The sequence below is a fragment of the Gymnogyps californianus genome, chromosome 6, assembly GCF_018139145.2.
Source record: "Gymnogyps californianus isolate 813 chromosome 6, ASM1813914v2, whole genome shotgun sequence".
Taxonomy (NCBI): domain Eukaryota; kingdom Metazoa; phylum Chordata; class Aves; order Accipitriformes; family Cathartidae; genus Gymnogyps; species Gymnogyps californianus.
The window spans coordinates 37,632,511-37,658,389 of NC_059476.1; the positions used below are offsets into that span (position 1 = coordinate 37,632,511).

A 25,879-nucleotide genomic window follows, 5' to 3' on the forward strand; every position below is an offset into this window, starting at 1 on the left:
ATGCTACGAACAGGGATGCAGGCAGCAGCTTGGCCGGTGGGTATAAAATGCTGTGGGTGACTGGTCCATTGCCACGCTTCAGGAAAGGCACTGAGCTCCCACCCCGCGGGAGGGAAGCCCTCATCCCTGCGCGTGCCAGGGGCACGGCGAGTGCTGCTCTTACCAAGACCTGACGTTTCCGCTGATAAGACCCCAATTTTGGTGGCTTTTTGCTGAAATTCTGCTGAAACCACTGTAGCTCTGTCTCAGGCAGGAGATGAGGGGGAATCCCCTTTGTCCACATTAACACGTTGAAAACTTCTTGGCCCTAAAACAAAGTCACCGCTCACGTGTACTCTGCAAAGATTTCCCAGATTTTTAGCGGCTCTTTTTCTGGAAAGACTTAAGAGATCAGGCGAGGGGCAGCCCAGACCTTCCCTGAACCTGCAGCTCTGCCAGCCGAGCTGGGTGTGAGGAGAGGATGGATGGGAAGCAAGAGGAGAAGAGGGCATGGCTGGAAAAGCCTGGGAAAACATCAGTGTGATCCCTCCTGATGGGTTTCTAAGGGACACTGTCAGCTGGATTTAAAAGAAAAACCCTACAGCCCCCACCAACGGAGCAAAAAAAAAAACCTGAAGAAATTGCCCATGCCTCCCAGCTCGCTCTTAATGAACAATATAAGGTCACCAAGCCAAACCACGTGTGGTCAGTATATGCCAGAATTAAGGTAGCCGTGGTAACCTTGATTCAGGCTGCCTTTGGTGTGTGTGGTAAGCGGCAGCCCTGCCTGCTGGTTTTCATGCCCGGGCAGCGCACAGAAGCAGCCTGCCCACGGAGCAGGGGGTCCTTGGGATGGCTGCGGCTGCCAGGGGCTGTTCTGCTCCCAAAGCTGGAGGGGAAGGGGCTGAGCCAGGCAAGGAGAGGCTGCACGATAAAGAAATGCTTTTGGGGTGAAGAGAAGTGGAAACATCACTCTGGAAGAGGGGATGAGAGCCCCGGCCCCTGAGCCTGCTTGCAATACGCATGGGGATTCACCCGAGCTAAGGTATTCTCAGATGACGACCCATTTATTTTTGCATTTCCCATTTTTTAAGCACAGACCTGGCTCTGACCCATGGAAGTGGCCACATCTCCCCAGAGCCTCCGAGCACTGACCAGGCCGATACAGTCCTCGCCCTGAGGCTGGCAGCATCACAGCTTTGAATGCTCAAGCCCAGGCGATGCAAAGTATTCCAGAAATAAATCACATCTCCCAAGTGCCTCAAACCCGGCACCCAACTCTAGTGGAAACCTCTGACCTTATTCCCTCTGAATCTCAGCGCATTGCCTGCAAGGGGAGGAGCACAGATCCTGCAGGAGCGATCCGTCCCCTCCGGGATGAGGCAGGGTCCCGGCAAACCAGAGCTGGGTAAGCTGCACCTATGTAAGCATGTACCCGCACACAGAGGGTACGGCTGGGGCACAGACAACCAGATTTCAAGGACTCCTTAACCTCTGAGCGCTCGGCCTTGCAGCTCTCGCAGTGTTTGCTTACAGGTTGTTTCCTCCTGCGCAATTTGCACGGTGAGCGATGCTTGTCTCTTCTGACGCAGCATCTTGCTTTCCACTGGGCTCTTCGCCGCCGGGCTGTTTCATAGTTTCCAATTAGTGATTAAAGACCTTTCGCTGATGTCTCCATTCCCCTTTTTTGAATGCTTTACTGGTGAATGTCTGGCTGCTGCCTACACAAACCTGCGTGGCTTTGGGATGGTGGCTGCAAGAGCAGACCCAGAGACCCTGGCAGTCCCTGCAGCCCTGCCTTTCCCCTCCTAAGCTCTCAATTTTAAACTGGCTCCATCCAAATCCATACATGCCAGGAGACTGCCCGGCCACGGACCAGTCTAACAGCTCTCCATCACTCTTCTAACTCCCACATCTCTGTAGGAAAGTCAGCATAATAAAGCTTTACCTCCAGCATATAGGCTAGAGCATCCAGGGCCAAGCCAAGCTGCCGCATCGCAGAGGGTTGGCACAGCAGTATCTCCCCAGCCCTCACCTCTGAGCTGGGGAGATGCCGGCCTCTGGCATAGCCCATCCGGGGCCGGGAACGGGCGCAGGAGGGTGCACAGGAGCAAAATGATGGGCACAAACTGCTTTGGGGATGTGAGTTGGGGGGGATCTGACCCGGTGGGGAAAGGAAAGGACAGTCACCATCAAGCGTTTGGTAAGAGCTCTTACTGATGAGGCTTTGGGAAGCTGGTTTGCATCACTGTTTGCAGAACTGGCTGAGAAACCCACAACGTGTCTGAACCCGAAACCAGGTCAGCAAAACGCCTAACACAAGAGGATTTTCAGCACAAGCAGGGTGAGGGCGTTACACTTCACCTCTGCAAAAAAAAAAAAAAAAAGGCAATATTAGAGCAATACTGCAGCTTGATGGGGACTTATCTGGGCGGAGGTTCAACCAACAATCCATTTTCTTTGGGGGAGAGAGAATAATCAAAAAACCCCAAATGATAGTCAATTCAACAAACCCACATTTCTGGGGAACAGAGAAGAACCAAACCCTAGGTTTGGGAGGGAGATTTTGGACCTTCTCTGGTGTACGGTTATTTATCGCTTCCAGAAATGCCTCATGCAACGTGTGTGCGTGTTCCCTACAGGTGTCATCACCGGGGCCGTGGTACCGTATGTACGTAGTACTACCTGTGCTAGATTTCTTTGCTAGATGGCTTTGCACTTGAGTTCAGGGCAGTACTTTGCAGGTATAAATCCCACCTCTGCGCTTTGCTTGCTGGCAAAGCAGACAGACTCCTGTCACCCTGTGTCACAGAAAACATGGCCGGGAGGACCTTGCACATCAAAGCAAGCCAAAAATCCATCAGGTTGGACAGAGGGTGGCTGTCTGTCCAGCTTCTAGGTGGTAATCACCTGTATCGCTTCTCTGTGTCACCTTGTGCGCTGCAGGGAAGATGAGCACAGAGGGTGCTGGCAACCAGACCTCTCCCACTCCCCCTCTCCTTGGGCTTCTGGTTTCAACCACCGAGCTGGTTCCACCCAGTACCGCATCCCCTGAGATAGCAGACCCGCTGCCTGTCATCGTCACGCTCGTCTGCATCTTCCTCCTCCTGGCGACCTTCCTCATCTTTGTCACCCTCTGCAAGCCAACGGCGCTGGACCAGTCCCGCTCTGGGCCCCGCGAGTGCATGCCCCATCACCCGGCGGATGCCAGCGAGCCCCAGCTGAGGCTCTGGAAGCGGCTGGGCTCCCTGCGCCGCTCCATCAACACCTTCAGGAGGAGTCGGCCGGTGTCCCAGAGCCAGCTCGCCTGCCCCAGGAGCTCTCCCGCCAGCCAGGACTGGGACGTCATGGAGTCCACCAAAATGTGATCCTGCTCTGCGGGAACTAACTCACCCCGCACTGCTATTCTTCCCCAAGCTTTTGGTTCTGGCTCAGTTCCCTCCTCAAGCAGCCCCTGGTATCCTGGGCATCCCGACAGAGCCCCTTTGAGCAGCTCACTTCCAGGCAACAGCTCTGCAAGGCGACAGGAGATTTGGCTATTTCAGGTTCCCGAACGCTTTCCAGGTTACTGTTTCCCGGCAGGAAAGGTGGAGGCATCCGAACTACACCCACACGCAGCTATCACTGGGCAGTCCAAAAAAATATTGCTGCTTAATTTCTTTGGGAAAACATTGTGCAAGTTGCGAGGCACCTGAACAAACAGCCTGGGTGAGAGCAAAGCAACCTGGCTGCCTAACAAATATTGCCTTGAAGAGAGGCGTCCTGGGGCAAACGTGCTCCACAAAAAGCAATCCTCAGCCGAGATTGCCCCCCGAGATGCGCTCCTGAGCAGGTGGAGGAAGGCTCGTGCCCCCCACGTGCTGCCCGGTCCCTGTCCCCATGCGATGAGCCGTGGGTTGCTGCGGTTGATGCTTGGAAGGATGCACGCTACAGCTGTCTGCTGGAACCTGCTTCAATAAATGAGCAGCGGGAGCAGGTAAACACGCCTGTAAATGCATTAAAGAGGCCTTTTGAAGCTCGCAGCAGCTGCCAGCTTGGAAAGCCACCGCGCAAGGCTGAGCTGCTCGTTTCTGCTGGGAAAGGGTACAACAGCCAGCAGGTAATCTGATGTGCTTGAAGAAATCAGTAGGAAAAAAGAAGAAGTGGCTTAATTCTTCCAGGTCTGCAGCTCGTGCTAAGTTCAGCCGTTGAGTTCACCCCTTTGAGTGAAGTCTCTGTGCCCGGTGAGGTCCCGTGGCAAGCACCAAATCCCATCTCTCTGCGTTTCACACGGTTTCTGACCCTCACGGGGTGCAGCTCTGCGTCAGGACCTCCCCAGGCTGCCTGGGACATTCCCGCGCTCTCCTCCGGCCCTGGGCTGCCTGGCTTTCGGAAAAGGGGATGGGAAAACCTTCAAAAACTCTCTTGTTGCCATAGGGATGTGGGGATGTATTTGAAGGGGGAGACCTTCCGTACAAATGCTTCACTTTTAAAGGTGTAAATGAAACTAAACCCAGGTGATTGCCCACTTCCATTTCCCTCTGATTTTGTTCCGTGGAAAACAAACTTCCCCCAAATACCGCCTCTCCTTTGCCACAGACTTCCAAGGGCATCCCCCTCTTTTGGGAATTGTGCTCTAAGAAAAGGGACTTTGATGTCAGGCTCGGGTTTCCTCCATTCACAGTCTTTCGATTTGCAAAAACGGCTCAGTTTTAGGAGTCCCGTGGCAGGGCTCCTCTCCGCCTGCACAGCTCCCCTGCACACCTCTACCCCGGGTGCAGGGATTGCAGGCAGATACCTGACCCCAGAGACAGGCGTGGTGCTGCGGGCATCGCATACCCCGTGCCATGGCACAACAGGTGACGAGGAGCCGCAGGGCTCGCGCTTGGGGACCGGCCGCCCCGAGCACGACGCGCGGCTCCCAGCAAACCTTTGTCGCAAGAGGCGAAAGGCTTCTTTCTTCTCTCCCAGTGACTCACTCTGCCCACGAAAGCCAGGGACAAAGCTGCCCCTTTCCCCGTGCTGGGAGAGGTATTGAAGGCAGGAGGAGCCTTCCCAGGGCCCTCTGCAAAGAGCCTTTGGTGCCCGCTCCAGAAGAGCCCTGCTTTTGAAGGGATGCTGGAAACCCTCGGAGGCTGAGTGAATGCCCGCATTCATTCAGCGGTCACTGAGCCATTCAGCTCTGCCCACCGCTCACTCAAAGAGGAACAAAAATGAAAGCAAAGTCCAAACGCTTTTCTCCCTCTGTTTTTCCCCCCTCTCAGAGCATCTCTTTGCGTGCAGCCTCCTCCCTCCCCCTTGAGATCTCCGCTCTTGGCCTCTTCTCTGCTGGGAGGCGGGAGAAAGCGGGGACACAGCCAGGCAAAGGGGCCTCGCCAACACAGGGCTTGGGTTTTCTCCTCTCACCCCCTGCAGAAATGGGGTGAATTTCTTATTTTTCTTCTCCCCGGTGCTCACAGCCTGGGTTGGCAAAGGAGCAGGGGAGCGCACAAGCAAGAAGACATCTTGCGTTGGCCCGGGGGAGCAGACTGACGATGGGGAGAGAAAATCTCTGCCCTGGACCTTCCTGCAGCTCACAGCTGCGGTGCCAGGGCACGGAGAGCTGGGGACCCCCTTCGCCCACCCAGGGGCCCCGGTGGAAGAGAGCCACGTGCCTGCACTATGCTGCTGGCGGCCGGGATGTCCTCGGGGACGCTGACTTCGTAGCTGCTCTGAAGGAAGATGGGTCGGTTGTCATTGACGTCCAGGACGGTCACGTACACAGTGGCAGTCCCAGTGCGCCGGTTCCCCGTGGGGCCGTTGTCTGTACGGGAGAGAAAGGCGAGGGGAGGTTCGGTCACCTCCATCTCCTCCTTGCACAGGTGGTGCTCAGCCTTCGGCTGCTGAAAACAACAGGACCAAAATTTCTAAACTAAAATCCTCCGTCTTTTCTGCAGCTTTCAAATCCCACACTGAACCACGAGATTTTTTTCTGCCTGTCCTGAAAGAAAAAAGAAAAGCCAAACCATCCCCCAAGCTCTGCCATGGAGCCACTGCCCAGCGAGGCTGGAAACGCAACCGGTCACTCAAGAGGGTTTGCAACTCCGTAGACAAAGAGGGTGATGTATGTTGGAAGGGACTGCTGGAGGTCAGGGATTTGGGAGGTGAAGATGGTCAGGGATCTGATGAGTTTTCTGCAGACCCAGCTCAGCTCACAGCCAAAGAGCACCAGGACGGGTTGATGTTCAGTAGATAAGGACATGGCAGCGCGGCTCTTGGTTTTGCCACGAAGGATGAGGCAATGGGGAGCATAGGCTGGGTTTGGTTTTTCCAACATGCCTGATGTGAGTGAGCACTAAACCCACCCAGCTGGGATGTGGTGACTGGGAAAACACAGGCAGTCTGATACCCATCGGAGGGGCAGAACAGACCCTTTACCACTTGGGATCCGGTTCTGCATGCCCAGCCAGTGCAGCATCCCCGCTGCAGACCCTGTGGCACCTGCAATGCCGTACCCCTGAGATTTCTGACCAGGCCACTTATTTCTCCTTTCAAAAGGGACGTCCAAGTCTTCTGTAAACAGGCAGATCATTATAAAGCTCTAGGGATGACAGCCAAGAGGCGTTTGGCACGTGGGCCCTCTGCCCGTGCCAGGTGGCTCTGGATTAATCGGCAGCCACTGAGCCAAGGGCTGGCATGGCATTAGGGGAACGATGCTGGGGTGCTGGCATTTCTGGGTGGAGGTCTGCATGGAGCCTCTCAGGAATGGGGGTCCTTGCCTTCCCCGGAGGAAAGGGAAAGCCCTGGGGCTGGACGAGCCCGAGGGGTGAATTTACTGTCTGCAAAAGACGTGGTGGAACTGGGACATATTAATGCACGTGAGTTGTGCAATGCTAACACCAAACACAGGCTCTGGTTTATAGAGCACCTCAAAGGTTGCTGTCTCTCTGCCGCGTTTCCAAGGCAGCTTGGCACGTGCACGGCCACCCCGCATGGCTGCGTGGCAACGGTCCTACAGGAACGGTGGAAGATCCTTACCGATGGCCTCCAGGATCAGCGTGTACGATGCCACGGTCTCCCTGTCCAGACTCACGACTGTCCTGACCACCCCATCCCTGAAGCCGACGCTGAATTTGCCATCCTGGTTCCCACCTGCAGCAAAGGACAAGGACCAGGTCACCCGTTGTCTGGATGCAGGGAGCAGAGCCCACGCTGCAAGGGGTGCTGCAGCCTGGGCACGGGGTCAGCCCGGCCGTGGAAATCGCAAGCGCTCAGCCTGCCCTCCTGACGGGCTGCATTTTACATGGCTTTGAGCAAGGCAAGTGTAGGGCAAGCTCGTATCTCATCCTAAGCAAAGCTTCCCTGCAGCAAAAGCGGGCAGAGCGCCTTCTCTCTGCCACACCAAATGCCGTGCCTGCCTCACAGCGCAGGAAAGGAGCGATGGTTGTAGGAAAAGCTGAATCATATAAGAGCCAGATCATTTCCTGAATGCTTCGGAAGCCAACTGGGGTAACTTTGCATGTGGCCTGCGGTACCTGTGGGACAACACACACCTTTTCTCTTGCGGGGGAGGCCGGAGGGGCCGTGAGATAAAATGCAAGGCTGCTATTGTGAGAAAAATGACTCTCCGGTGACATTTCTATTTTTGCCCTCTTCCTGAGGGCTAAATGCCGCATGTGCAGTTTGCAAGTCAAAGCGCGGCCAGGGGGTTCCCCGGCCTCCTGCCGCAGGTGCTGCAGCTGCGGTGCAAGCCAGGCACTGCCCAGGCGGCATCGCTGCCCGCCTGCTGCCTGCCCACCCAAAACCACCTGCACGCCGGGCTACGAGATGCCCTAAAACTCCAGAGAGGCTTTCAGCCCTAAGTGCATGTTACACGAACGCCGCCCCAGCGGTGTTAAGCCCATCCTCATGCATTTCCTGGCCGCATCCCGGCGCTGTGAGAAGGCAAGGGATGCTCGGGAGCAAGGGTTCACCCCGAGCGGGACAAGGAATAGCGGCGGAGCGGTCAGCAAGGCGGGGAGCCGAGCGGGGCTGTTCGGCAGAGGGCGATACCGTACAAGGTTTGGAGGGGCTGGAAAAGGCAGCGCTGATGTGCAGAACACCCTGGCCAAGGTCTGGGGCAGCCTGCTCCTTCCCACAACCAAAGCATCCCTTTTGCAGCATTTTGCAAGGCGTTCATACCTGTGATGAAGTAGCTGAGCTCAGCGTTCAGCCCAACGTCAGCATCCGTGCAGTTGAGCCGGACCACTTTGAAATCCCGGGCCACGTTTTCGGGCAGCGACACGTTGTAGACGGCTGGGAAGAAGGTGGGGTTCTCGTCGTTCACGTCCAGAACTGAAAGGGGAAGCGGAGCTGAGTGCCCCCCCAGGGCTGCCCCTCCTGCAGATGCCAGGCTGATGTCCACCGGGCTCCCAAAACCACCCGCCTGCTGCTCTGAGCATCCCGGGGAACGCTCTGCCTGCTGCTCCCTGCTGTCTGTGTGGTGGGGGTGCCTGCAGACCGGCTGTAAGGACTGATCCCCACGGCTGCAGGCTGTATTTGGTTGCCTCTGGCACATACAGATCACAGCCCACGTGCAAAGAAACCCTACATGAGTGGTGCAAACACTAACTTTAATCACAGGCTCAGATTTCCACCCCCATTCAGAGGAAAATCTGGGGCTTAAATATAAGCTCAGTATTTCCTGGCATATAGCAGAGGGCTCTGGGGTTACAGGACCAGAAACTTCTTTTTCCAAACCCAGGCCTGAGGAGAATCCAGGCTCAGTTTATTTCCAGATGATGCTTATGCTCAGCACTAGGCTCGTGTGAAGCCAGTAACTAGAAATGCATCAAATTAAAGACAGACGCCATAATAAGGGTCTCAGTGTGTCTCCTATATAAAGGACATCTCCCCGCTGGTGAGGTGTCCTTGTCACCCATCTTTTTGGGACCGGAGGGGGCTCTGTGGCTGGGCAGGGGTTGGAAGGGGTCCCAGCGCACCCACCTTTGACAGTCAGGGTGCTGGTGGAGCTCTTGGAGGGCACGCCGGCGTCGCTGGCCACCACCCGCAGGTAGTACTCGGCGATCCTCTCCCTGTCCAGCACGGTGGTGGCGGTGACGAGCCCGCTGGTGCTGTTGATGAGGAAATCCATGCGGGGCATCCCCACCTGCATGCGGTACGTCACCCGCCCGTTCGGACCCTCATCCAGGTCGATGGCCACTACCTGGTGCGGAGAGCGGAGGGAAGGGGTGAGCATGGGGGAGCCCGGTCATCTCCTGACAATGAAAATCACAGTACATAAACCCTGAGCATTTCTTTGCCCCCAGGGATGCTGGGCTGAAACAAAGGGGCCTCGGAGCATCCTCCCTGCCGGGAGCGAGCACATGGGGTGGGGTGCCATAACCCCTTCTGCATCCCCCCAGTTGCATTGCTAGAGGATGGAGAGGATGTATTGCTGGCCTGCTTTGCAGAAGTGATGGCAGCGACAGCAGCAGCAGCAGCAGCTCCCAGCGTGGGGCATGGCGGCAACGGGACACGCTCACCTGGAAGACAGAGGAGCCTGCGGGAAGGCCCTCAGCGATCTCGGCAGCGAAGGGCAGGTTTTGGAAAGTGGGGTCGTTGTCGTTCAGGTCCAGCAGGTTGACGAAAACCGTGGCGCTGCTGGTAGCTCGCAGGGGTGGCCTCCCGCCTGCGGAGGCCAGGAACGGGGTCTCAAGGTTAATGCCTCGAGCTGTTTCCAACCCTTTCCCCTAAAGAGGAGCCCTCACTCCCTACGCAGACAGCAGCACAGGATGGGGCTGCCGCCTCCAGGCATTAACCTGTCCGTGTTACCCCTTGCGCTGCAGCCCATCGGACTAACGGCACAGTCGTCTGGCAGGGGAAAACTCTCCCTGGCAGCAGGCATGCAAGGCAGACCGATGGCTACCTGTGCACGCAGCTGAAAAACTAGAGCAACACCACTCTGTGCTTATCTCTGTCTTTCTGGCAGGGTGGATGGGACGACGGCTTTAGCACAGTGCAGAGGTGATGCAAGAATAGAAAGAGGCAGAGGTAAGGTTGTATGTGCCTCCTGGCACTTGGAAACAGGTTGGATAATAGAAAATTATCTTCATATCTCCATCTTTTTTCCTAAAAAAGTTTCCCTAAGATACTATTTCCAGAGAAAAATACATTTCACCACTTGATCAGCTCTTTTCCCCCCCACCCGCTCAACTGACTTTCCTAGATACTGATGGAGCCAGACCAAGAAGACGGGGAGTTTCTGCTTCCCAGGTTCATTGACAGGGCTGCTACAGAAATGACTGCGCTCGCATTTTGAAGGTTTCTGGTTTGTTTTAGCAGCAGGTTTTAACCTACTCTCATTTTTTAACCTCAAAAACATCTTTGCAACTTATGCTCGTAACAGAGGAAAAAAGAAACCTCATCATAGAGGAAAAATTGGGCTGAGAAAAGTTCAACTCAACACGTGAAAACCATCAGGGAGGGAAAACGGAGGGTGAGGAGGGCGACGCTCGCCCAACCTGAGCCCCGGCGATTTCTAGCTATGGTGGAGCAAGACAAGCCACTGTGGCAAAGAGGAGCGGGACCAAAGCGGGGCTTACAGTCGGTGACCGACACCACGATCCTCCGCATGAGCTGGGCCTCCTGGGCGTTGGGGTTCTCGCGGTCCAGCAGGACGCCGGTGGTGCGGATCTTGCCCGTGGTGCTGTTGAGGCTGTAGAACTTGTTGGGGGGTCGGATGCTGTACACCACCGTGCCATTCTCCCCCAGGTCTGGGTCGACGGCCACCACCTGCCACGGAGAAACAGTAAAAATTAAAGGAGAGCGATGGGAATTAACTCCCACGGTGCGTCCCCTCGTAGATTCACCAGTGTCTAATAACGAGGCTGAGCTCCCATGACAGGCTTCCCCATACCAGCGGCAGCAAGAAGTTTGCCTTCCTCCACACAGCTGTATATTTTCATGATACTTGGAGGGATTTTGTACCTTTGAGACATCTACTGCGGCGTTAAATCTCACCGAAATTGGCCTGCAAGCCCAGGAGGTAATGGCATGGCAAGAGAGACACGAGCACGCAGCAATCAAATGGGCTTTTCTCCTTTTAAATAAAACCAGCTAGAAAACAAGCACCCTTCAGAAAAATAAAATGAACGGGACAAAGAGGCACGCTGAGGAACTTGTGCTGCCACATCGGAAACGCTGGAAATAATTCACTGGTGGAGTTCTCCTCCACGCCAGACATTTTGTGCTTTATTGTTCTCCCTGTGACATTTTTAATTACAGGGGACATTTACACTAAAAAAACCCCCAACTTCATTACACTCGTAACTTCCCCGGCCCCCGCTGCTTGTCCCGCAGCTGAATTTACATCGTATCAGTGACACAATAATTATTTTCCCAGCAACTAATTGGGATGTCAAAGGCAAGACAACTTCAAGCAGGCGCCGAGCAGCGGGGCTGGTGCCGCACAGAAGAGAGAAAACCACCGTGCTCTGGCTCGGGCTGCGCTGCCAGGCATTTCTTCCCCGCCCCCCAACTCCTTTTCTTTCGTAGCCTTCCTCCTTATACGATTTTGTGGATTCTCTTCACTTTTCCCTCGTTTATTTTCCGTTTCGTGCCCGTCATTTTTCTCCCGGCGTGATGGAGTACAAGCCTCCCTCTCTCCTTCTCTTTTATTTCACCAGAGGGACTTGAAAGGCTGTAAATCAATGTCTTTCAGAGAGGTCCTTGAAGGAGGTTGCAGGCGAGGCTAAGAAAAGGAGAATTTGGCCAAAACCCACACAAATTGGGGAGAAAAGAAAATATCCCAGCAGAGAGAAGAAACACACGGGACAGGCAGCAGCGAGGAGGCTCAGGAGTAACCTTTTAAATGGACTTCTGCAAGATGGTGCTCGACTGGAGGTGACACCGCTTAGGAGGTGACACCGGTTCGAAGGTGACTCCCTGCTCCCAGCCAAGCGGGTGCCAACCTCTCCGGCTGAAAGGAAGAAGGATTCTGGCGCAACAGCCACCTTCCCTCGCACGTACCGTGGTGACGTCTGAGTTGGGGGGGGTCATTTCCACCAGGTTAATGAAGTACGGCTCGTCCTTCCACACGGGATAGTTGTCATTGATGTCCAGCAGCGTGATGTTCACCTGCGAGAGAGCAAGCAAGCAAGCAACGCTGCGTCAGGCGGTACTGGCTCCTGGGGCAGTGTCCCCCTGGATCTACAGCAGCACCAGGTACCCAACGCATGTTCACCCTCCAGAGGGAAAACCTGCAGAAGAACAACCTCCTGCATCTTCACAGCCAAGGCTCCTTGGCGTATCTGATCTTGGTTTGGTTCATGTGTATTTATTACCTTGCAGTTAAAACAACCGCAGGGGCACGAGGTGTGTTTTCAAGCAGCTACTTCACGGGGGGGGGGATGGATGCAAATCGGTTGCCGTGGTGGGGGAGAGGGTGCAGCGGGAGCATGGCAGGAAAGGAAGGAAAAAACTGAGTGACTGGCAAAAAGCAAAAAAAAAAAAAAAAAAAAGGAATAAATGAGAAATCGGGAGAGGTTACAGTAAGAGGGGGCGGGAGGTGCAAAGACAAGAGAGCACAGGAGAGGATGTTGCCCTGAAGTGTTACCTATCTTCATTTTCAGCGTGAGAAACAGCATCTAAGTGACAGTAGCGAGGAGCCTGTGGGATGCATCCTGTTGTCTGCGAGTCTCTCACCTCCCCACATCACCCGTTTCAACCCAGCCTGTGAGTCTACAAAGGTGCCCGAGGGAAGAGCTGCAGTTCAAGGGAAAGGGGTGGGGGGAGCAGAGGGGCAGGAGGGAGCCCCCGGCGCCTGCCACCCCCACGCAGGGTGTCTCAGTGGAGCTTCTCCTGGGGTCTTCTCTGCTCCCAAGTACTTGGGTCCTGCTGCCGCCCCAGGCTGAGCTGCTGGTGCCACCCCGTGGTAGAAGAGGTGAATCTGGACACCACAGTCTCCGGGGATGTGCCCCGGGGCACAAGCCAAGGCACGGCGGTGGTCCCTGGGGAAGGTTGGTGACCCACCTCTACTCCAAGCACCCCAGGCGCTTGTCCATCACCCGGGGACCTTGCAAAGCCCCTGAATGGACCCTTATTCCCAGATCAAAAATGATTCTAGGGAACAGCTTTGAGTCCCGGGTGTATATCCTCGCTAATGACAGCAGAAAAACTTAATCGGCCACCCACTTCTCACCAAGTTTTAATATTCTTTAACTTTTTAGGAACTATGATGCATTTTTTTTTCCTAATTGCAATCTGTGTTGCAAAAACCTTGTTGTGCCTTTCAATGAAGCTATTAGGAGAAGATTATCTCATCTGAAGCCCCAAAGGGGAACCCAGCATCTGACAGGCCATGCCATTGCCCGGCCAAGGTCGTCATGTGCCTCTGGGAGGCTCCGTAGGGAGCTTCTAGTCTGCTACCTGGATCATACACCTCCTGATGGCCCTCAGCAGTAGTGACAATTTTTTTAGGGATCTCCTCAGCACAACCGCAATATTTCTCTGCATCGCCCTCTGTTGCGTGGGACTTCTGCAACCCAACCGAGCGTCCCAGGAGCAAGAGCAGCCAAATGTTATGAAATGTTCAAACCAGCATGGTGCCATGAGCAGTGAGAGATGGATCCTTGCCTTTTCACCTCCCGGTATTTCCAAAGACTTCTACAAACCCTTTGCAAACAACGGGTCTCCCTGACGTCTGCGAAAGGCAAGGCAAAGCACTAGGCTTCAATCTGCAGTACAATGGCCTGCACCTCCACCAGAACCTTCTGAGGGGCCCAGGCATCACAAATCGGTTGGAAACCCTTGATCCAGCCAGTACGTGAATAGTAGTCATCAGGAACAACTACGTGCGCCTGCAGGCTCTCCAACTAAGCATTTTCTCAAGAGGCATGAACAAAAGGAGCCGTGCTGTGGGTGGAATAGGTACCCGTTACCGCCTTTGCACGGAAAGCTGGACACGTAAAGCTCTGGAAGGTCAAGTGGCTCCTGGGTGAATGGCTTGCCAGGAAAGGGAGCCCGATTTCAAGGTCTACACAGCCCGGACAGTCATTCTGCAAGGGCTGCGAGCAGCGGTGGGGGCAGCTCAGAGGGCAGACACCACCGTATGCTCTTTACCTATTCACACAGCTAAAATTAAACACTGCTAGCATGGGGAACTGAAGTTTCAGTGCCCGGGCAGCCCTCCCCGACGCCAGCCCCAGGCTTCACACACTCACCATAGCAATGCCTGTCTTCTGGTGGTGGCCCACGCCTCCATCTACCGCCCGGACAATGAGGATGTATTCGGATTTGGCCTCCCGGTCCAGCAAAGACGTCGTCGTGATTTCTCCTGCAGCCAGAAGAGATGAGAGGGATTAGAGATGTTGTATGGCAAATAGGGGCACCGGTGGAAAAAAGGGACACTCAAAACCAGACAGGATCCTTCACAAATGGGCCCTTTCTTCTGGTTCAGTTTCAAATAGATGGGCCCTGGAAGGGCCAGCTTGTCAGCAAGCTCCTGCAAACTTCGTGGTGTGTCTTCCCACAGGAGCCCATGTAACAACTGCCTGCGATCCCTTATGCTCGTTCCTGCCCATAATGAACCGAAAAAGATGCCAGCAAGGGAAGGGGGTCAGCATTTCCTTAGCTAACGTAAGCCCTTGCAGCCAAAGCCTTTTCTCAGACGCCAGTCGCACCAGGAGCTGAGCTTCCACCGATGCCTCTGCCAAAGCTCTCACGGTGACCAAGTGCTGGTGGCTGAAATCTGGTGAATTCCTTAGATCGTGTTTCTCCTAAGCAGGCTGCTTGGGGGAGAGGAGGGAAGGGCAAGGGAAGGAGTGAGGGTGAGAGACGAAAAATGATGGGGGAGAAAACCAGGGGAAATTCAGGAGAGAGAACTGAAAGGAAAAGAGGGGGAGCGCATACAGAGGCTCACCTGAGCGAGCGTTGATCCGAAAATGTGAGGAGCCCTCCAGGGAGTAGATGATCGACTCCTGCCCGTACTCCCTGGACCGGTCCATGTCCGTGGCATTGAGAAACAGCACTGTGGCTCCTTGGGACAAGCAGAATCGAGGGCTGGGATGAGGCATTGGCAGCCTGGGGTGGCTCTCCCCAGCTGCCCCGTCCCCCCACACCGCTCCTGCACCCACCTCAAACAAGTCACCCGGCCAAGGGGTCCCCTCGCCTGCATGCACAGTGGGGCCAAACCCCCAGACCCCACGGCTATGAAACTCTGCCAGGTCTCTGGCTTTTGCCTCCCCAAAAAGCCATCACCTACCCCGTTCTGGCTGTAAGACCCCCAGGGCCCTTCCGCTAGCCTGGAGAAGGAGCAGGGGCATGCTCCATACCTGCCATAATGTCCTCCATGACGGTTATGACGTAGGAGGGCTTGCTGAACGTGGGGGGGTTGTCATTTTCATCCTGAAGCAAAGAGAAGGTTAAGAGGTTGGTTGGGAAAAAGGCAAAATGGTCAAGTAGCCGCAAAAGTCTGGTACAGGGATGCTCCTGGCCAACTGCATCTCAAGACGTGACCAGCTCAAGGCATCAGCGTGGGGAAGACGGCCTTAGGGGTAAGGCACCGGAGGTCTGAGTACCTGGTTTCATTGCAGAGGCAGCTGAGGTGAAGGTAAGTCGACTGTCAGTGACTTTGCTGAGCCACACAGTGGGGACAATACCGACTATCTCATTATCCAGCATCCTGGGCAATACGCAATAGGTCTGAGGAACCGCTGCCGTTTGCAGCCAAGCTTTCCTCTGAGCTGCTCCTCCCTCCGCCACAAGCCCTGGGAAGGCTCAGACGCCGCACGAAGCACAGCAGCATCATGCACAGACCTGCTCCTCCCTCTCGGAGCAGCACACGAGCGGCTTAGTGCTCTGGGCCACCCTGGCCACGAGGCCACCACGCAGTCTGGACTGGCCAGGGGAGCTGCTGAGGTTTTGCTGCCTTTGTTTAAGTGGAGGAATCCTGCGGGTGTTTGCAGAGAGAGCAGCCACAGCGTTTTCAGGGGGGAAGCTGGTTTGCATACCAATGTGCTCCCTCCAAGCCTGTCTCTGCCAGTGACTACGGCCGGCCTGGTGAAACCAGGCAGGAGCAATTGTTCGAAACATCCCTCAAAACAGATTTCGGACCAGTTTAAAGCTCCCCCAGGGGGGCTTTAAATGCTGTTTAAACAATGTTAAGAATCTGCCTTAAATGAACCAAACCCAACCGCCTACGGAGGGAAGGATGGAGCCGCCAGGACATTAAAACACCATTATGGACTTTGCTGTTTCCCTGGGGCTACTCTGGAGACGTTTTCTACCTGGAGACCGCTGATGGACCTGCAGGCTCAGCTGCTCCTGCTGCCACCGAACTTGATATTTGAGGCAATTTCACGTGCCAACGATGCCCATCGTACTGCGATTAAATTGCCGTCCTCTGCTCTCGTTGCTGGAAGCAGGTGGTCTTTAATCAGCCTTTGCATCACTCAGCTTTCACCGCGCCTCCTCCGAGGGTAATGAGGAAATTGCCGGCTGCCCGGGGTGCTGTCCCCACCATCCCTCCTCCTCCTCCTCCTCGCAGAGCTGGGTCGGGGTCATCACCCCAGGGCAAACCCAGGAGGTCCGGGCAGGTTAAAGGCAAAGGAAACGGAGAGACTGAACATGCAACCCTGTGCCACGGGCAGCCGGACCCGGGTGAGCTGTGCCGTGGTCCAAGCTGGGTGGAAGCAAGCCAGAGCAGACGCCGTGCCGTTTCGTTAGCTGTCCTGAGTTCATCAGGCCGTGCTCAGCACCGCCACGGCCCGGCAAGCCGGCTCCCGGGGAGGCAGGGGCTCGCTCCTGGCCGGCTCTCCATCTGGCTGGAGCTGGTGTGCACCTGCCTGCAGCACGGCACGTGGCTTTTCTACTTGAGAAGGACATTTCCCACTTCAGCAACATGAACTCCAGAGCTCCCTGCTGCAAACCTTCCCGCGTGCCTCCTGCGGCACCCGCAGGGATGCCAGACAGGACCCGGCATGCTTCCTCCGCTCCCATGGGAGAGGGCAGCTAAAACCAGCTTCCCATGTTGCCCTGATCCTCAGCCTTCCTCCCTACACCCCCACCTTGGACAGCCATCATATCATCTTCAGGGATGCTGAGAATCGCAGATGCTCGCACTAAGCACACAAACCCCTTTTCTCCAGACATACGCGCGCTATAAGTCACTGGCTCATCGCCCCGAACAGGGCGTCAGCGGCAGGGAGCGAGGCAGAAACTTATTAGCGGTGATATTTCCCCGGATCCTGGCGTGGCGCGCGCGCTATTAGTTCTGATTCGGCGGCTCCCTCTACAAAAGCGTATTGTCCCCTAATGGGAAATCTACAAGGCGAGTTTGACTTCTTTATTAAAAACCAACAACCAAAGGATGAAAAAAAATTACCTCCCTCCACACTCGCTCTCGTTCTGCCTTTTCACGGCTCTCGTTCCTCAAGTGCTGTCGTGAAAAGCTCCCTCCTCTTTTTCTTCCTATTTTCTGCCTTCCCCCCCCCCCCCCCCCCCGCCTCTTTTTCCAGTTGAGAGCAAAGCCCTTTGATTGAGAGCGGGAAAAGTGACAGCTACTTAAAACCCACCAGTGTACAGACTCAACCCGGAGGAGATGACCCACTGAAGTGTGGTCTTTAGAAAGAGGTGTTTATGCTGTCTAAAGCACAGCGTGGGAAGGATGTATTTAGCCACCACTAACCCCCTCGGCACTGCCTTATTTCCCCTCTCCCGAGCACGGTGAGGGAGCTGGAGGAGAGGCATGCTCATGGGACTTCATTCCCATCCTACGGCACCGTAGGCTTCGTCTTCTTCGCCTTCCCAGACTGACGCTGCCACCAGCCCGGCTTAGATCCCATCACTGCGAGACTGACAGGTTATCAAGCAAACTGTCTCCATCACCGATACCTCCCTCCAGACGTCCTCAAACCACAATGTGCCTCAAAGTGACAATCCGATCTAATCTTCCCGAGGAACGCTGTGATGCTGTACCTCTCCCAGCAGCAACCCCTCCTTGAGGGGGTTTGCACCTATGCCGGCGCGTGAGATGCACGGTGAAGCCCACAGCCTGGCTGGGACAGCCAGCATTGGGGAGATAAACAAGCAACTGCCCGTGATTGATTCAGGGACTGATCATCTCTGACACTACGAGTGTTAACGCGCAGCCAAAGCTCTCTCCTCTGCATCTGAGCTGCAGCGAGCACCTCTGGCTACGGGCACGGAGAGCATCCCAGCCAGGAGTTCTCTGTGAGCCAAAAGAAGGGCTCATCGGGTGCTCAATGAACCTCTCCAGTCGAAAGCAAGGGCAGAGGGTAGATCTCTACCCCGTCCCCAGCGCTGCTCCTCACCCCGTGGTCAGCTGGGGCTCCTACCACCTTACTTCCAGTGGCTTCCCCGTGCATCATGCACGGCCGAGGAGAGGGAGGAGGTGCATAGGGTCAGGACAGCCTGCCTGCGCTTGTCCATGGTGACAGCCCCTCAGAGACACTCTCATTCGCCCTCTGTCACTCAGACCTTACCAAATGTCAGGGACAGCATTTCTTTAACCAATATGTATGACACATATGTACATGAGACATATATAGCACATATATACGTATATGAGACGTATGTCACTGCAATCCACATGTACACATCCACAGGACGGGATAGTCTTGCTGGGTTACTGATGAATTAACGGCGCTGCTATGGAGGAATTGCAGGGAAACAACGACAGGATCGTCGGGCGCCGTACTTACAAACACCTCGATGGTGACGGGGACGGTGCTGTTGAGCGGCGGGTTGCCGGCATCCTTGGCCATCACAGTCAGGTAAATAACCCCGTTGGCCACCTGCTCGTAGTCGAGGGGGTGGTTCACGCTGATCACTGAAAAGAGGCAAAGCGGGGCGGTCAGGGGGGCATCCACGCACCGAGCAGGACGGCGGGCAGGCTCCGGGGGGGGGTGGCCCACCCACACCGCCTCCCCAGGGCCAACAGTGCCTGCTCAAGGTGGCAATGCCCCGAAAACACGAGCGCCTGGGCATTACTGAGCTCCTTGCACTGGCATAACCCGGAGCGAGCTGTACACCCACGGAAACACGGCTCCGCAGCAGCTTGGCTCAAGCCCTGCTGCAAAGGACCGCGCTGCAGGCGAGGTCAGGAGCTCGCTTCCTAAAGCGTGCTGACACGATTGCTTGCAGGGGTGTGAGTGCAGCCCAAGCTGCTGCTGCTGCTGCTCGTCAGGGCCCGTGCCACTGCTCATTCAGGGGCTTACCTCCGTACCCTTCCGACACCGTGATGTCAAAGTAGTCACGGAAGGCAGATGCCTGCACGATGCTGTACGTGATCTGGTTGTTTGGAGGGGAGTCCTCGTCAGACGCCTAGGGCGCGAGCAGAGGGAGTAAATGAGCACGGGAGCTGTGCTGGTGACGCGCAATGGGAGAGAGCCGAGGGGACGGGAGGTGCAGGCTGGGCCCAAGGAGAGTGGAAAAGCAATGGAGGAGGATGCACTCATCAGGGCCCCGAGGGGGTTTGTAAACCAGCCTCTCCTCCCATCCTGCCTCCCAGGAAGGACTCGCCGGGTCCCCTGCTCCTGCCTCCCTGCGGCACTCATCCAGCCTGGTCCCACGGAGGGAAAGTCATGCTTTTGCATAATGGCAAAGTTTATTCTTGTGCTGAAGGAGCAAACAATCTTCCCTACCTGCCTGCCTTCCACAGCAGAGGCTTACAGCTCCATCAACAACAAACAGAGCACCTTTCCCTCGGTGCCTGCTGACTATTGAGCAGAGCAAGGTGATACGGAGGCGGTGCCTGTGCCCTGGGAGAAGCCCCAGGTCCTGGGGATGCCGTATAGGCACGGGACTTATAGGAGAGGAGGAGGAGGGAGGCAGCCCATGGCTGCAGCACTGCATCCAGTTGCACTTTGCAGTAAAGCGCAAAGCAGTCTTTAGGAGGGATGCAGGAGGGACGGCAGCAGGGGTGGACGGGGACCTAACCCGCTCCCGTCTCCCCACTGCGCATCCTGAGCGGAGGAGCCGCTCTGGTCCCTCACCCGGAGCCGGACCACCTGGGTGACGGAGGGCTCGTTCTCCCGCAGGGCCCCCAGGTATGCCTCCTTCTGGAAGGTGGGGACGTTGTCGTTGACGTCGAGGACATTGATCCGGACGCGCCCCGTCGTCTCCTCCCCGCCGCCGTCCCGGGCGATGACGGTCAGGGTGTAGCGCTGCGTGGTCTCGAAGTCCAGCCGAGCCGTCAGGAGGATTACGCCCGTGTCCTTGTCCAGCGAGAAACTGAGGGGACAGGAAAGGAGGGAGAAAGCCCCGGTGACTCCATGCTGGAGATGGAGAGATGGGGTGGCAGCAGCTTGACAGCTAGCACCATGGTGGGTGAAATTCACGGCTTTCTTCTGGGGGATATTAGGTCCCAGAGCATCTTCCGAAGCTCAGTGCAGATGGTGGGGTAGAAACCCTCAGTGCTGCTCTCCAGGCAGAGAAAGTGGGCTCAGAGGCCCCCAGATCCCTTCTGCTGGGCAGCCCACATGCCTCCCCCACACACCCACCACGAGTGGGTCACACGTGATGCTCCAGGCCCAACAACTCGCTGGCAAATGCATTTATTGGTCCCAAGCAATGCTGGTGCCTGTAGGTCCCGATCTAGCAAAGTGATTAAACGTGCTGAGCATCAGGCACGTGCTGAAGTGAACTCACCCCTTTGGGAGACAGCATAGTGGGGCTTTCATAGGGTATCTTGCAGGTAGGACGTAACAAATGCCCTTAATTGCCATGTGGCTTCTGAGCGAGGTTAGAAGAGGATTTTGAAGAATCAAAGTCATGCTGGTGGTTCAGTCACACTTACCGGTCAGGGTCATCGCTGAAAAAATAACTGACTTTCCCATATATGCCCACGTCATTGTCAGTTGCCTGAAAAAGAAAAAAGTTAATTAATAAATGAAGGTATTTATGGGAACGTTGCATTACACATACTAGCGAATCCATTACATCCTCTTTACCTCCTTCTACCCAGGCGCCAGCGGGCTAGCACCAGCGCAGACCTTGTGTGCTGCCATTTATCACCCGAGAGATGCAGGGCTGGGGCTGCCTGTGCTCGCCTGGATTATCCTGCACGTCCCTGACTCGCAGCCTGCTCCAGATAACAGCCCTCCATCAACACCTCTCAGCATCACTCCCAAAACCTTTGGCAGCAGGAAATTTTATGCCTACTTACTTTCCCTGACACACTAAGCTAATCTGGGAAGCGCACGTGAAATAAAGGTCTCCACGGACAATTCTTGCTGGCCACCCATCCTGGCCCCGTGAAGCCAAAGAGCTGAGATCCCGCATCCACAGCTCTTACCGTTCCCTGCGCATTCAGGGCTAGCAGCGTGCCTGGGGCTGCGAGGAGAGAAATAAAAACCTATCCCGCTTCAAAACTCCCCCAGGCTAAAATACAGACCAGGAAAAGCAAGGAAAGGGATTTAGACCTTGCTTTCCACAAGCAGCTCCTGCCGGACAGCCCTTCTGGGGGTGCAATCTGCCGCAACCCCACCGATGGACCGAAGCTTCCCAGGATGTTGCGGCGTGGGCGCGCGGTGCCGGCTCTCAGCCAAGCCACTGCCGGCGGCAGGACTGGATGCACGTACGCCGCCGCCAGCTGCTGAAGCTGGAGCAGGCTGGTCACGGCTAAGCAACCAGCACCTTCTGGGGAAGGTGTGCGAAACTCAGTGTGTCAGCTCTGGATGAGCAAGGCAAGATTTATGTATGTTTTAAAGTCTTTTCTCTAATGAATATATAAAATATGCATGAGTAGCGGCAGGAAAAAGGAGCAGAAAATTTTATTTTTAGGTGAGGAAAGTAGAATACAAGCCCCCAAATATCCTTTTTCTCCCCCAGTATATTTTCTAAATTGAGCCCTGTGTGGATTACTTAGACACCAACAGGTCTGTGAGAAAGCAGGGTCAAAGACACATTTTATGTCCAGATGCCATCAAAAGGCTGTATTTTAGGACTGGCATGGAACACAACCTGTTCCTGAAACCTTTCTGATTTATCGATGGCCTTGATTACCCTTGACAGCAGAGCAGGAGCTTGAGCACATCAAACCACTTTACCCCTGTGTGCCGCTTACCTGCCACACCACGGGATGGCAGAGAGGAAAAAGCACGAAAACTAGCCAGCATTAATTCTTTTTTTTCTCCCCAAACGCTTCCCCAGCTCGAGTGGTAAATTCCTGCTGCTTTACGCCAGCTGAAGGGTGCGCTGGTGGAGCCAGCCTTTCAGACCTACTGATTTTACTGATTTTCCTCTCCACTGCTAAGATGCGATTTACTTTTCATGTGCATCGCAATTGCATTCAGCAAAACGGAACAAACCTGCCAAAATCCACCCGGAAAGACACCCGTCGAGCGAGTCGCACCTGCTCCTGGAGGGCCAAGCCCCCTCTGGGGTGCACCTTGCTCCTTAGAGGACACCAGGGAGGACATCTATGAAGATGCCCCATCCCAGCCAGAGCCTGGCTGCTTTTCCAAATGGAAACGTCTGGGGAGGAGGGGGGTTAATCTACCGTCTCCCCACCCCAGCTTCCCTCAGCAAATTAATAATGGTATTAGCCCCCTATCCTAACACCTACCACCAGCCCAGATGGCTGCGAATCACGGTGGCAAACCCCCAAAAGCGCGGCCGGGGCTGGCCAACAAGGACCCTGGGTCCTCTCTCCCCAAAATCCTTGAGTGCTTTGAGCATCCTCAGCATCGCCTGATACGAGCCGGCCCTCGACCTCCCAGCCAGGATTTTTCCCAGCTGTTACTTCTGTGCCCACAACCTCTGTGAACCCCTAGGTCCCATTAATCCCTAAGCGGCGGGTGCGAGAGCAGAGCCCAGAAAGGCATTTTCCACGCACCTGGATCGGCTGGTGATGAGATAATGATTTACAGGGGGCCTGACAGTGCCACAAAGCACGGGCAAAACTAATTCCCTTCATTTGGCCCCGTACAATTGCACTTGTAAGTGCTTATTGCGGTGACAGACAACACCGGGAAAGTGTAATTTTCTTCTGCCGGGGAAAAAAAATAGAGGGAAGGAAGAAGGTTAAAAGAAGGTTAGCACAAAGCTGCGCGGCATGGGAGGCGGTGGGGCCCTGGGGAGCCGAGCCAGGAGGACGGGCTGGACCCCAAGCTGCGGTGATGCTGGGCCAGCCAAAACTGCCAGCAAGGCAAAGTGATCCGCTCACAAGGAGCCAGGAGGCCGGGCAGCCTAACTCTGCCCTGTACACCACCTCAACCAGCCGGGCTAATTAATTACCCTGATTTACACCAGGGGAGGTGGAAGGTGATGCCTGCTTAATGGCTTTCTTGGCAACTGAACATCACGGACATAATGCAGGGCAACGGAGCAGGTTACTTGAGTGTGACAGGGAATATGCAAAAAGCAAAACGATGCACGCTCAGCATATTTAATTTTGGATCTATGCTCGTTTCTACATTACCAAACTTTTTCCCTCTGAGGGTAAAAAAGATGCTCAGATGCTCGAACCCCTGGGGAGACAACACGCACCCCCTTTGCAAAGCGATCCCGAGAGCTCCCAGGGAGCACACGCAACCCGCAGGCAGAACACCCCAAATCCCACCGAGCCGACGGCTTTGCGGGGCCTTTCGCAATCCCTGGGTACCAGATGTTTTCCCGCGGCTCACCCCCCTTGCCGACTGGTGTCCCCCCCCGCCGGGCACGCACGCATCCGTCCCCGCAGCCGGGGGAGGAAAGGCATCTGGCTGGAAGTTTCCCGGGGTTCCACCTGGAGAAGCAATCAAATGGCTTTTACGGCTGCTCCTCTCCTGCCCAGAATATTAAAGCGGGATTTGCCCACTGAAGCCTGCAAGAGGGCAGGATGAAAACGCAGGTCCACATCTGTAGCGTTATGAGCTGTCACCGGCGCAGCCCATTTCTAAAAAAACCACATTTGCGCAGCTAAACTCCGGGAGAGTAGCAGGAAAAGGAAGGCTGGATAACCCAAAGGATTAATTTACTGAGCTGCAGCATGGCGTGGGCACCCAGCATGTGAATCACAGGCACACAAACATACCCACGGCCCAGCTCTCCATCCATCTCCATCCCCCACGCACAAATATTTCGGACGTCTCCCTTTTGTCCCACCAAGGGCCATTGTGCCCATCCTTCCCCACCGGCTTGCGGACCGGCAGAGCCGGAGACAAAAGCGAGGAGCCGGCGAGTGGTTCTGCTCTTGTGGGCAAATCTGCAGGAAAGGGCATGTCGTCCAATTTGTTCGGGAAACAATAGCAATGTTTGACATGTCATCAGGATTGATGGAGCAGAAATTTACATGGGAGAACTCAGTTTTAAACAGCTCTGCGGAGCTTCGCCGGTAATGGTTTCGACATTCATCATCTGCTGAGCCCCACTCAATGACTCCTTAAACTGCCCGAGATTAACTCTACTCACAGCAGCTTCAGGGAGCGTGGCAGGAGGAGCTGGGAAGAGCTTAAAGAGCCAAGAGCAGCCTCTTGGGGCAGCACAGTTTCCCCCCGCAGAGCCTCCGGGATGGCAGTTGTCCCCCCAAACCTGTTGGATAGGGATGAGCAGCTGGAGGTTGGTTGCAGGGGTGAGCATAGCGCGTTGGAAGGACGACTCGTCGCTGTCTGGATGAGACGGGCTGCCGTGTCCTGCCTGCCTGCCTGCCTGGAGATGGCTCTGCCAGCACCAAGGGAGCCAAATCCTTCCCATCTTTCCATCTGTACGGGACTGCCGGAGCGGGTCCCAGCTCGGTTTGTTCTCGTTCGCCCTCTTTGTTTTCCCTTCCCTACCTCGCATGCAGAAACCAGGAAATAAAAAATGATGGGGAGCAAATTGCTTTGGCCAGAAGCTCTCTGCTTAAAAGAGTCGTAGCAGGAAAGCAATTACCAAACGTCAAAAAGCTGTCAGCGTACCGGAGTGACCGGGCGTGAGTCTCGTCCCGCGCCTGCCTGCCTGCCTGCCTGCTCCCCCGGCCACGCTGGGTGGGCAGCGGGGAGACCAAGGCACCACCGCGCTGAGACGCCTGGGGCTTTGGCCACGGGAGAAAGCAAATGGAAGGAAGATTCCCATCTGCTTCCTACTTTTTTCCAGTTTTCTAGGAAAACGAGGCAGATGTGGTTGCTCCTTGGGGCAGACTGGGCAGCCATGGGCTGCTCAGACCGTGGTACAAGCAACCCAGGGTGGGGAGCCATGCCCTGTCATCACACCGATTTTTGGAGCCACCTAAACCTGCATCTGCTAAACAGCAAGCATCCCTTCTTAAATGCAACCTATTGCAACCTTCAGGTCCCAGGGGAGTAACAGCTAAGCTCTGATATCCACCTGGATTGGGATGTGATTTGTGATTTGGGGGACAGAAAGGGGAAGGGCCAAGAGCTTCCACGAGAAGCAATCGCCAGGCTGCAAAACCAGACCAAGAAAACCAATGGAAAACCTACTTAAAGTCATTACGCCCTTCCCAGACGGAAAACAGCTCTTTCGCCACCATCGCCTGCCCCAGCCATGCTCTTTCCCAGGCCTTTAAAAAGCGGCTGCCTCATAGGAGGTGGCAATCAGGCACAAGCGGAGCCGGCGGCTGGCCGGCATCGCCGCGCCGGAGCCCAGCGGCGTGATTAGCCAGGAAGGAGGGAGGTGGGAGCGGGGAACCGGGGAGATGCCGGGGTACCGCCGCCGCCTTCCCCAGCAGCTCCAGACCACACGCCGAGCCGGGAGCTCAATCGCCGCTAATGACCCCAGAGAGCAGCGCTGAACCTGGTTGCGGGGGGAAAAAATAGCCAATCAACCCCCCTGGGAATTGCAGAGCTTTTCCCCACCTCTTCTGCCAGCCACTGGGGAAAACAACAGCCTCCTTGATTGTGTTTTATAACAGCGGGGCCTGCAACATCAGCTCCTTGCGAGCGAGGTTAACACTTGCCTGGGCAACCTGGATTTAGCAGGGAGTAATTTACTGTAGCCGGGCTGTTGCAGCGGCCGGAGA

General features: G+C 55.5%; 2 protein-coding genes across 2 annotated transcripts in view; one reads left to right on the forward strand and one right to left on the reverse strand.

The window, feature by feature from the left end:
- CDH23 (cadherin related 23) overlaps nt 1–25,879 on the reverse strand; it is a 160,759-nt gene that overhangs the window by 46,738 nt on the left and 88,142 nt on the right. Inside the window, 14 exon segments of the mRNA XM_050899416.1 lie at nt 5,613–5,761; nt 6,976–7,089; nt 8,119–8,271; nt 8,923–9,142; nt 9,462–9,607; nt 10,521–10,710; nt 11,947–12,054; nt 14,139–14,251; nt 14,837–14,953; nt 15,249–15,321; nt 18,639–18,766; nt 19,155–19,260; nt 19,932–20,169; nt 20,735–20,799. Coding sequence (XP_050755373.1) covers nt 5,613–5,761; nt 6,976–7,089; nt 8,119–8,271; nt 8,923–9,142; nt 9,462–9,607; nt 10,521–10,710; nt 11,947–12,054; nt 14,139–14,251; nt 14,837–14,953; nt 15,249–15,321; nt 18,639–18,766; nt 19,155–19,260; nt 19,932–20,169; nt 20,735–20,799 — 1,920 coding nt within the window.
- On the forward strand, nt 2,931–3,347 carry C6H10orf105 (chromosome 6 C10orf105 homolog). The gene has a single exon (XM_050899419.1). The coding sequence runs from the start codon at nt 2,931–2,933 to the stop codon at nt 3,345–3,347; it is 417 nt and encodes a 138-aa protein (XP_050755376.1).